Source organism: Bos indicus, chromosome 9, assembly GCF_029378745.1.
Source record: "Bos indicus isolate NIAB-ARS_2022 breed Sahiwal x Tharparkar chromosome 9, NIAB-ARS_B.indTharparkar_mat_pri_1.0, whole genome shotgun sequence".
Classification (NCBI taxonomy): domain Eukaryota; kingdom Metazoa; phylum Chordata; class Mammalia; order Artiodactyla; family Bovidae; genus Bos; species Bos indicus.
The window spans coordinates 28097208-28110231 of record NC_091768.1 but is presented as its reverse complement, the minus strand read 5'-3'; the positions used below and the strand labels follow the sequence as shown (position 1 = coordinate 28110231).

Genomic DNA, 13024 nt, shown 5'->3' with positions numbered 1-13024 from the left:
GAATCACATACTGGTATAATTTCAGCTTAATTAGAACTTGTATGAAATTACTACTTGAAACTTTGATATTTGTACAGATCATTTTGTACTAGTCAGTTTTTGACATAATAAATATTAGACAACATTCGATTTTTATCCAGGAAAACTCTTTCATTTTCAGTCTGCATCACACAAATTCAGTAATAGTAAGGTTTTTATTTTTGCTCTGGCTCACCCACTATCACATGAGACTGACCACTGGGGAAACTGGGGCATCTTAAGAAACATGTTCTTTTGAATGTTTTTGCTTCCTATAAGTGTTTTTCATTTTTTTTAAGTTTTAGGACTACATGGGTCACTCCTAGAAAAATGATGCTTGCAAGATGAACAAGACAATGCTGGCCATTATTTGTACGCTTCAAATGCAAGATTTCAGTTACGAGATTCAGTTGAGCTGAAAAGGACATTAATTATCACGCTGTCATTGTGCCTCTACTCCTTGAGACTGTTTAAGCAAGCTCTGAGACCACAGCAGTCATCAGTGAGATAGGACAAAACTTTTATTTCTATGCTGACTATTTTGAAGGTATTGCATGGCATAAAAAAATTCAAGTTAAAAAGAACCGAGCTCTGATTTATTATATTAACTGATTAAAGACAGAAAATTGCTTGCTAATAGGTCAAAATATATGTTTGTGGTACTAGCTTAATAAACAAAAGCTGACTGCAAATAACTGAAAGACTGTCACCCATTTTGAAGTTATTCTGATCCAATAATTAAGCATTATATATTTATACAGAGTTTCCCTAGAAGTAAACTTACTTAAACACTATCAAAAATTAAGACAAAACAGCACGAAACATAAAAATTTTCCATTCTCTCATGTAAATGTACAAAATATATACCCTGAATAAAAACAAGATTAAACATAAAATTCAACACTTACCTTTAGTTTGTATTTTCTTTTCAGGTTTCTCCAGTTTTTCAGTCTTTTCTTTGTGTATTTCTAGGAAAAATTATGATTTGCTTTTAAAAACTCTTTTTGAAAATGTACAAAATATAAATCATAACTATGATCTAAATGTCATAATATTACCATGAAGTCCAAATTATTTTATCCAACAAATTTATAGGTATCTAAAAGGAAAGAATCATTGAAACATATTGCCACATAAATCCCTCATTTATTGATATAAGGAAAAACTTGAAGTTATCTAAAAATTAGAGTTATTGAAAAAGCTTAAAACTTACATCAATAAATGTTGCCACTGTTTTCAGTGCTAAATCTGATCACAAATTATAATTATGTTTTATTTCAATTACTCTCAATACAAATTAAGGCTCCTTAGTAAAAATGTCATTTAGATTTAGAAAGATTTAGTTTTTACATATTAAATTAAGAATTTGTGAAATGAACTGTAACTATCTAATAAATATATCTCAGAAGTATTGATTCTAAGCCATGTTTAGAATCAAAATTTGGCATTGCATTTAACCAATAATTACTGCAAGCAGATAGACACATTTCATAGAATTAGTTAGCTATTACATTTTTTCTAAATATCAGGTTTTAAGACATATATTTGATTTGCTGCTAGTTCAGTATATATACATTGCCAAGGCTTAGAAAATATAGTTAATTCTGAATTTGCAGTTAATTTGGACAGAAGTAAATTTGAGATTAGAGTTTACAAATATGATTACTACCTCTGAAAAGAGACTTAGTCTTAAATACCATGGTGTTTCTTATAAAAATGCTAATGAGTTTTACTTATTTATTTATCATAACTTTATTCTACAGATGGTCTGAGATGGTGCTAATTACTGTACTTATTCTAAATTCTCCATTTGTATGTTTGAATTTGCATTTTTATGATTTTTCTGGATGTCTAAAATCAAGATCAACTAGAGGAAAATACTAAAATCTTCAGAAAAGACAGTTTCTTTCACTCACCAGTTAAAGAAATAATCACATTGTGAAGATCTCCTCCCCTCATTTTCCCCATTAATCAGTTATACTATTTATAAAGCCACTCTTCTACCCTTATCCCCTTCATGACTGAAAATGGCAATGGAGATACAGAAGAGTTAAGATTTCCAACTACATTTCTGGAAAAAAAAACAACAACAGAAAAAGCCTTCAAGGTGCATGGAACGATTTCCAAAGAGCATAGGAAACATTTACCTTCCAGCTTCTCTCATTATTATTATTATTAATCTCTACTTTATGCCTCCAGATCTTACTCCAAAGCATGGTTTCTCATCCTAGCATTATTGATTTTTGGATTGGGAAAAATCATTATTTGGAGGTGGGTAGGGCTATTGTGTGCACTGTAGAGTACTGAGCAGCACAGCACCCTATTAAATGATTCTAGATGCTACGCCATCCCTAGTCATGACTACAAAGAATGTCATTAGATATTGTCAAGTGACCTTTATTGACAATTTATATCTTTAGAGCAATCACTCTTTGTCACCCATATTGCCCAATGCAGTGGCCACTAGACATGTGTACATGTTAAGGATATGATATGTGATTAATCTGAATTGAAATGTGCTATAAATGTAAGTACAAAACGGTTTATGAAGACTTAATGCTAAAAAGAATAAAATATATCATAATTTTTATATTACTTACATATTGGAATGATATTATTTTGGACATATTGTGGTGGTTTTATTTGTGTGTCAACTTGGCTAGGCTATGATCTCGAATCATCCAAATGAACACTAATCTAGAGGCTGAAAGTGAAAGTCACTCAGTTGTGTCAGACTCTTTGCGACCCCATGCACTACACAGTCCATGGAATTCTCCAGGAAAGAATACTGGAGTGGGTAAACCTTTCCCTTCTCCAGGGGTTTTTCCCAACCCAGGTCTCCTGCATTGTGAGCAGATTCCTTACCAGCTGAGACACAAGGGAAGCCCAAGAATACTGGAGTGGGTAGCCTATCCTTTCACTAGCAGATCTTCCTGATCCAGGAATCAACCTGGGGTCTCCTGCATTAGAGGCAGATTCTTTACCAACTGAGCTATCAGGGAAGCCCAATGTAGAAGTTTCTATGAAGGTATTTTGCAGATATAATTAAAATTCCTAGTTTATTGATTTTTAAATAACATAATTCTGGATCATCTGGGCGGGCTTGTCTGATTCTATTGAAAGGTCTTAGAAACAGGTTTGAGGTTCCCTGGGAGAAAGAATAAAGTCTTTGGGTGTACAGCGCTTTGGTGCATGTACATGGGCTCAAGCTTGCTCATGATTTTTACTTTCTAACTGCCTGTCCTGTGCCTTCTGATTTGCTCAGCCAGTCTGCACAATCACATAGGCCAATTCCTTGCAACAAATGTCTTAATAGATAAATATACCTGCATAATTTCCTACTGGTTTTACTTCTTTGGTTGAGATCTGACTGATACTAAAGATTAAATAAGAAATATTATTCAAATTAATTCCATATTTTTCTTTTTGTGCTGTGCTCAGTCATGTCGGACTCTTCATAATCCCATAAACTGCAGCCCACCAGGCTCCTCTGTCCTTGGCATTCTCCAGGCAAGAACAGTGGGGTGAGTAGCCATTCCCTTCTTCAGGGGATCTTCCAGACCCAGGAATCGAACCAAGGTCTCCTGCATTGCAGGCAGATTCTTTACAGCTACCAGGGAAGTCCTTATTTTTTCTTTTTATAATTTTATAATGTGGCTACTCAAAAAAAATTTAAATATACATGTGGCTCACACTATATTAGTTTTGGACAGTACTGGTCTGGTCCTGGGGCAGGCAAATTACCTTTTTAGGTCGTCTACAGGATTGAATCTTCTATAAATGAATCATAAAACCAAACTGAAAATGCTCCCTTGCCCATACCATTCTCCTTCCTTGCTCCTATTTAAACTACCAGAAGCAATGGAGAAGACTGGTGCCTTGTATAATTCAGTCTGATTAAGTAAAATGATTCAGAGTGGTCAAAGATTTAGAGTGGTCTTTGCAAGCACCAAGGGAATCATCCTTAAGAAATAATTTCTTATTCCCAAAGGGGATTAATTTCTATATTCTATTTGAATACAGAAATGGGATGCAACATTCTAAATTAAAAATTTATATGAAATGTTGCATCTTCTGTGACTGAACTATTGTTGAAGCTATCATTACTTTTCTAGATTGACTACTTTTCTGCGTCTCCTCACTTCCTTAGTTAGTAACTGCTTGAGTCTGCAATTTGGAACTCAGAGAAGGCCTCAGAGACTAAGGCCTCTTTTATCCCCTACAAACAAGAAATGGGTGATACAGAGAGGCTTTCAGTCCAGGGAGCCCCTGAGGGTCCTGCTCATTACAGTCTCAAGGACAAAGTCCTAACTTTTTCTATTTCTGATTCTGAACTTCAGCTTTCAATAAACTAAGACAGCTCTACTGATCTGGAAAGATACATTCAGATTTTTTGAAAGTGAGAGTCCCAGATTAAAACTCACACACACACACACACACACACAGTGTGTGCACATACAAGTCTCTACGGCTAACAGTGAAATATAATGACTTACATAGACAGTGTTTTGCAAAAACATCATCAACAATTTTTTTTATTTGATGATCTCTTAAAGACTTAGTATTTCTGTACACATAAGTGCAGACAGGCACAACCAACTTTGTAAAGGCATACACACATACATTTATTTGCTTGTAGATGACAAAAGAAACTTATTTCTGATGATTCTGAATTGGAACTGATTTTGCTACCGTGAAACACATCTCTTTGGCATAAGGCAATCAAAGCCCAGTAGATTCAGAAAAAGCTCTTTACCTTCCCTTCAAGTGCCTAAATATACATGGAAAGATGGCCTGTACCAAAGAGAAAGCTATAACCAGAGACACAAGAAACTTATCTGTATAACAGAACATTCTTTATTTTCCAAACATCTATTGTCCCTTCTTCTGAATGGCCTTCCTTCCCTTTGTGTCCTCAGACCACTCTCCCTTTCCTTAGCTCAGGATGCTAATTATATAAGTCTTAAATACTTGGCTGCCCTTCGGGTTTCATATTTTTAATGAGGCTTCCATATGTACGAACTTTATTTTTCTCCTTTTAGTCTGTCTTATATCAATTTAATTATTAGACCAGCAAAAAACCTAGAAGAGAAAAAGCAAAATTTTTCTGCCCCTACTTTTCAAACTTGAGGATAAATGAAATGTCTCTGCATGTTCTATTGCAACATTACATTTTCTTTGGGGATTGTATTACATCACTATTGTCACTGTCCACGGCTATCAAATGTCCAAAGAAGCCAATGCAGCCTCTACGCAGTGTGCCTGCCAGTTCTATCTCCTTACACTTCAGCCAGGAAATGATGACCATTCAGGCTCCTGCCCAACTGAGTAACAGCATGCTACCAATTTAGACTTCAGAAAGATCTTTTTTCTCATAAACAGATAATGCCTAATTTCTTACTCTCAACTGCTCTTGCCAGCTAAGGGCCATTCGTGTGAGAATGGAAAATTAAATTTAAAGATTCAAGTCAGTAAAGTAGAAATTTATTACCCTATGGCTTTCAGCAAAACTCAAAGAAAAATAAAATTTTGTATATTAATACTAGCTTCTAGTTATTCAATAATGTCTATAGACAGGGGAAATGCCTCTACTTACATGACACAGCAGTAATGCATAGCAGCATAAAGTTTCATTTAACTTTGACACTCCTTAAAAATAGTTCACTAAACCTGAACCAATTCTGGACACAAGGGACAAAGAAAAAGGTCAAAGCAGTCATTATTTACCTCCAAATGTATGTGCTTTACCTTAGGTTACAGTCCAGTGTCTCTGAGAATGTGATAAGTCTCAGGATCAGATTCTAGTTGGAATGATAAACATTTGGTAACAGTAAACCTGAGAGATTGGTTTGTGTCTTAAAAAGCAGGAAGTCAAAGAATTTCAATCCCAGGTGTCAGACTATCCATAGGTCCTCAAAGGTACAGAGTTCAATTTAAAATTTTGAGAATTGGAGAAGGGAAAAACAAATGGGAAAGAGTGACAGTTATCTCAGTGTGTCAGAAAGTAATGAAAGGAAACCCTTCGTTTTACTGAATTATCAATAACCTTAACTGATACGAATCAGTTCTCCACTAGTGCTTACCGTGTTTGTAATGATACAAGGGGTACTTAAGAGAAGGGCAAGTTACTTCCACAGAAATGGGAAGTGTATTCCAACTCCTTTCGCTAGTCCTGTTTCTCAGTCACATTTCTCATTATCTGTAGGGAAGTATGTGTAAATATGAGAAGTGGAGAAAAAAGTATAAGTCTTCTTTCAGATTCTTATTATTATTCATCTCACTTTCCTAGGCTTTAAGGCATTTAGACATTTTTCTTATTAAAGGAATCCAGAGAATTTAAACTCTGGCTTTCATGCTTTATAATTCAATGGAGATAATAAAAAATATACCCTCCTAGGTCAGGGTGTTTTTCTAAAGTCGAATGCCAAATAAGTAATTGGATTACAGTTCAACGTCTCTGAAGAAGTATTAGTCTCAGCATCAGACTTGTAAAGTGCTCAGAAACAAGAGAAGGAGATGTAATAACTTATTATGTTGCTGAAAAAAAAATAAACATTAGTATTATTTAGAGTATTCATTATTTCTGGATTAAACGATTATTTGAATAACTGTCATACTAAAGATGATATAAATCAATAAAATTCTGGCATAATTAAAATGCATTTTGTTAGAAAACTCTGGACACATAAACTATTAAAAGATCTACACAAAAACATTATCATTGCTGGCATGTATTAAAATGCAATTTAGTGTTGGAAGATAATTAATGCTTGAGTCAATCTACTCCATTCAAATATAATTCTCATACCTACTAGCTGTGCGAACTTTATGTCCTCATCTGGAAAATGAGGTTTACAATAGTACCTCCCACATAGATTTAGGCTTCCCTAATGGCTCAGTAAGGAATCTGCCTGCAATGCAGGAGACCACCTGCAATGTGTGAGTCCTGGATTCAGTTTCTAGGTAGGGAAGACCCCTTGGAGAGGGAAATGGCAACCCACTCCAGTATTTTTATTTGGGAAATCCCAACGACAGAGAAGCCTGGCAAGCTATATAGTCCATGGGGTCACAAAAGAGTTGGACATGACTTAGTGACTAAACCATCACAACCACATAGATTTACATGAGGAATAACGTAAGTTAAAATGTTAAAGGATTTAGAGCAGCACCTGGTATCTGATAAACATTATGTAAATATTGGCTATTATTATTATTATTATCATCTCCCTTACTAAATTCTAAATTTTCTGAGGGCAAAAACTATGTCTATTTTGTTTCACAGTAAATTTTCAATAATAATTGGCACATACTAACTACCTGATAAATACATATTAAGTTAAAAAATAAATATTTGAGCAAAATTATAAACAACCAACTCCTACACAACAAAGAAAGTTGTGGTAGATAGTATTTCACCTGTTATTTATGATAGAATGCTCAAATGACTTAAATACTAAAATGCATGTGGTTGAAAATTTTGAGACAGTAAAACGTTGTATTTCTTAACATTTTTACTTCCTATTAGAAATGCTGGAGAAAGTTGCAGGATTTTACTATTGGTGGAAATTTTAAAATGTATATGAAAGATATTGTAAATTGCAACACTTGTACAAAAGGTAGGGTTTTTTTCTTATTTGTTTACAGGAACTTTATTTATAATTGTCAAAACTTGGAAGCAACTGAGGTATATTTCAGCAGGTAAGTGAAGAAATATACTGTTGTACCTCCAGACATGGAATATCATTCAACACTAATATGAAATAAAAATACATCATCAAGCCATAAAAAGATATGGAAGAAAATTAAAGGCATATTACCAACATATTTTTAAAGCATTCTTCCCCACAGTCATCAACATGGGTGTCAATAAGTTAGGGTTTTTTAATATTGTTTTCCTGGAACACTGAAAAGCTAAATAATAATCAAATTAAAGGCACTGAGCGTTTTTAACACTTTGCCTTAAGTTATCCATAGATGCTTACATGCAGGATATCAACTATGAACTGACATATATAATTGACAATTATACCTATAATAAAATATTAACAATTAAAATCATCTTCATTTTAACAGAAAAAAAAGTTGAAACAGGTTTTAAAGTGAGATATGCTATCCCATCTAACTTGAAGGGAGGGGGTAAAAATTTCTATTTCTTTTGGTCTCCATGTTAAGGAATATTTCATTTCAGTTTTCCCTATTTGTGATTATGGCATTTAAGTGATAATCTGCATTCTTTTGTGTAATAACACTGCTTACATATTTATAGTATTTTATATGTAGAATAGTGACATGTTGGCATTTGTTGTATATATTTCTGTTGGATACCTGAGAGGACAGATATAAATTTTAGTGATCTTCCTGGTGGCCCAAAGTGGAACTTCTATGTATAATGGTGAATTTTCTGGTTCTTATCAGGAATAAGCAGCACATAATAGCCAAAATCTTTAAAACTCCCAATGAGAAATGATAATTTGTTTCATTGGTTTGGTTATCTTTCTTCATCTTCAGGCTGTTTAATTCTATCAAAATGTATTTATCTAAGCTCTACATCTCCCAGGGTGCAGTGTTAAATACAGACTAACCAATTTTCCCAAGACTCTCTGAGCTTAACTCTCACATTTAACTTAGGAAGAGAGGCCAAATGTACAAAAAACAAATAGGAAGGTCAACAGCAGCAGCAACCAATGGGACCAGAATTAGTAAAAATAGATTGTCCTAAATAAGTCCAAAGAATGAGTTTACTGCAGTAAAGACTTTCTGAATTATTTTGTTATATTACATGTATTTTACTTATTATAAATTGTTATTATCTACTTAAATCATAACACAGTTTATTGTTGAGCAGTTTATAAATTTGTTTAAGTCTTACATGGATAGTTTAAAGCACACAATTTTTTTCTCTATATGACATACTGTTAATAAATTAAAAATATTATCTCTTCAAGATTTTAAAATGACAGACTCAAGAAATTTAAAGGATAATCTCTGTCACCAAGGCAACCATCCTAATTCTTTTCGATGACAACCCAGTTTATTAAATTGTTCTGAGGGTTGTGGATTTTAAATAATGCCTTTTGTCAAGATGTTTTCTCAATATATCTCACAAGTGCTAGACAGTATAAAATATCTTTTTATAATTTTTATTTTAATATTAAAAATTCAAATTATTTATTCACTTGAACATAGAATCTACACTTGTCAGATTTTGCCAATTGTTATTAGGACACAAAAGTTCAAATAAATAACTGAACAAATTTAGTTATCTCTTTAGTGGCTAGTTAAGGAATGCTAAAGGAGAATATTTTGCTGAATTCTCAGTATTTTATATGATTATACCAAATGATGTGCAGCTATTTGTATTTTAATGAGCCTCATAATTTTATAGTGCACTGATAAACAAAAATTTTGAGGAAAGTACACTACTAACCATTAATAAAGGGTGAAAAAGAATACTTTCTCCTCCTTAACGCATCTAGTGTTTTTGAATAAGTAGGGAAACATTCCAGGTATTGTGATAGGCAAATATTGAGGACAGTTTTCTTCAGGGTTATTGAAGCCCATACATACATATATACACATATATATATATAACATATATAACCATATTTTAATATGTTTGAATGTTTGATTACTTGGCAAAATTTTCTAAAATAAGCAAAACTTTTTCAAGAAAACTAATAATCTTAGCACTGCATAGTATTGACCCCTATAAAAACGGCAAAACATATATATATATATGTGTGTGTGTGTGTGTGTCCAATCTCATTTTTTCCATAAGCCCAGTGTGTGTGTGTGTGTGTGTGTGTGTGTGTGTGTTGCTCAGTCATGTCTGACTCTTTGCGACCCCATGGACTGTAGCTTGCCAGGCTTCTCTGTCCATGGAATTCTCCAGGCAAGAACACTGGAGTGGGTTGCCATTTCCTTTTCCACAAAAACCCAGTAATTTCTGGTTAATTCATTTTTCCTCTCTGATTTGTATTTTCCCTATTTTTCTCTGCAAATTTTATTTTCCCCACTCATAAAATGAGAACACCTTCATGGATCACAGCCTTGTCATGATGAAAGAGCTTGTATACTCAGTGAAGCTATGAGCCATGCCATACAGGGCCAGCCAAGATGGACAGGTCATAGTGGCGAGTTCTGACAAAATATGGTCGACTAGAGCAGGATGCACAGAGTAGGACAAAACTGAAGCAACTTAGCAGCAGCAGCAGCAGAGCAGGAAATGGCAACCCACTGTAGTATTCTTGCCTAGAGAACCCCATGAACATTATAAAAAGACAAAAATACATGATATCAGAAGATGAGCACTCCCAAGTAAGAATGTGTCCAATATGCTACTGGGGAAGAGCAGAGGGCAATTACTAATAGCTCCAGAAAGAATGAAGCAGTTGGGCCGAGCAGAAACGATGCTCAGCTGTGGATGTGTCTGGTGGTGAAAGTGGTCTGATGCTGTAAAGAATAATATTGCATAGGAACCTGGAATGTTAGGTTCGTGAATCAAGGTAAATTAGATGTGGTCAAGGAGGAGATGGCAAGATTGAACATTGACATCTTAAGAGTGAAAATGGACAGGAATGGGTGAATTTAATTCAGATGACCATTATATATACTATTGTGGGCGAGAATCCCTTAGAAGAAATGGAGAAGCCCTCATAGTCCAAAATGCAGTACTTGGGTGCAATCTGAAAAAAGATAGAATGACCTCACTTCGTTTCCAAGGCAAACCACTCAACATCACAGTAATCCAAGTCTATGCTGCAATCATTGATGCCAAAGAAGCTGAAATTGAGCTTTTATGAAGACCTACAGGGGCTTCCCCAGTGGCACAGTGGTAAAGAAAGAATCTGCCTGCAATGCAGGAACTGCAGGAGACTCAGGTTTGGTCCCTGGGTTAGGAAGATCCCCTGGAGAAGGGAATGGCAACTCACTCCAGCATTCTTGCCTGGAGAATCCCATGGACAGAGGAGCCTGGCACACTACAGTCCATAGGGTTGCAGAGTTGGACATGACTGAAATGACATAGCATGTAGGCACACATGAAGACCTACAAGACCACCTAGAAGTAACACCAAACAAGATGTCTTTTTCATCTCAGGAGACTGGAATGCAAAACTAGGAAGTCAAGAGATACCTGGAGTAACAGACAAGTTTGGCCTTGGAGTACAAAATGAATCAGGGCAAAGGCTCACAGTTTTGTCAAGAGAATATGCTGGTCATAGCAAACACCCTGCTCCAACAACACAAGAGATGACTCTATACATGGACATCACCAAATGGTCAATACCTAAATCAGATTGATTATATTATTTGCAGCCGAAGATGGAGAAGCTGTATATAGTCAGTAAAAACAAAACCTGAAGCTGACTGTGGCTCAGATCATGAGGTTCTTATTGCAAAATTCAGGCTTAAATTGAAAAAAAGTAGGGAAAATCCCTAGGCCATTCAGGTATGACCTAAATCAAACCCCTTATGATTATGCAGTGAAAGTGAAGAACTAGGAACAAGGTCGGTAACACTGTACAGGAGGTGGTGACCAAAGCCATCTCCAAGAAAAAGAAATTCAACAAAGCAAAGTGGTTATCTGAAGAGGCTTTACAAATAGGAAAGAAGAGAAGCAAAAGGCAAGGGAAAGATACCCTCAACTGAATTCAGAGTTGCAGAGAATAGCAAGGAGACATAAGAAGCCCTTCTTAAATGAAAAATGCAAAGAAATTGAGCAAAACAATAGAATGGGAAAGACTAGAGTTCTCTTCATGAAAACTGGAGATATCAAGGGAATATTTCATGTAAGGATGGGCACAATAAAGAACAGAATTGGTAAGGGCTTAACAGAAGCAGAAGATATTAAGAAGAAGTGGCAAGAATACACAGCTATACAAAAAAGGTCTTAATACCTGGGTAACCACGATAGTGTGTTCATTCACCTAGAGCCAGACATCCTGGAGTGTGAAGTCAAGTGGGCCTTAGGAAGCATTACTATGAGCAAAATTAGTGGAGCTGCTGGAATTTCAGCTGAGCTATTTAAAATCCTAAAAGACAATGCTGTTAAAGTACTGTTCTCAAAAAGACAGAAAATTTGGAAAACTCAGCAGTGCTCACAGGGCTGGAAAAGGTCAGTTTTCATTTCAGTCCCAATGAAAGGCAATGCCAAAGAATGTTCAAACTAGCAAACCATTGTGCTCTTTCACATGCTAGCAAGGTAATGCTCAAAATCCTTCAAGTTAGGCTCCAACAGTATGTGAACTGAGAACATCCAGATGTAAAGCTGGGTTTAGAAAAGGAAGAGAAACCAAAGATGAAGTTGCCAACATTTGTTGGATCATAGAGAAAGCAAGGGAATAAAAAAAAAAAACAAAAAAAATTTGTTCCATTGACAATGCAAAAGCCTTTGACTTTGTGGATCAGTCAAAGGAAAACTGAGGAAAATTCTTAAAGAGATAGGAGTACCAGACCACATTACCTGTGTGTTGAGAAACCTGTATGCGGGTCAAGAAGCAACACCTAGAACTGGACATGGAAAAACTGACTGGTTCCAAATTGGGAAAGGAGCATGACAAGGCTATCTAATTGTTAATCTGCTCATTTAACTCATATGCAGAGTGCATCATGTGAAATGAAGGGCTAGCTGAATCACAAACTGGAATCAAGATTGCTGGGAAAAATATCAACAACCTCAGATATGCAGATGATACCACTCTTATGGCAAAAAATGAAGAGGAACTAAAGAGCCTCCTGATGAGGGTGAAAGAGAGAGTGAAAAAGCTGGCTTAAAACTCAACATTAAAAAAGTTAAGATCATGAATCCAGTACCACCACTTCACAGAAAATAGAAGGGGAATAAGTGGAAGCAGTGACAAATTTTATTTTCTTGGGCTCCAAGATCACTCTGGACAGTGACTGTAACTATGAAATTAAAAGATGCTTGCTCTTTGGAAGGAAAGCTATGACAATCCTAGACAGTGTATTAAAAAGCACAGAGATCACTTTGCTGACAAATGTTCTT

The 13024-nt window shown here is 35.2% G+C and overlaps 1 protein-coding gene across 50 annotated transcripts in view; it reads right to left on the bottom strand.

Moving 5' to 3' along the window:
* TRDN (triadin) overlaps window positions 1-13024 on the bottom strand; it is a 415089-nt gene that overhangs the window by 296296 nt on the left and 105769 nt on the right. For all 50 annotated transcript variants that reach the window (XM_070795846.1, XM_070795842.1, XM_070795840.1 and 47 more), the window contains exon 5: window positions 927-986. In XM_070795846.1, coding sequence (XP_070651947.1) covers window positions 927-986 — 60 coding nt within the window. The remainder of the gene's footprint in view (window positions 1-926; window positions 987-13024) is intronic.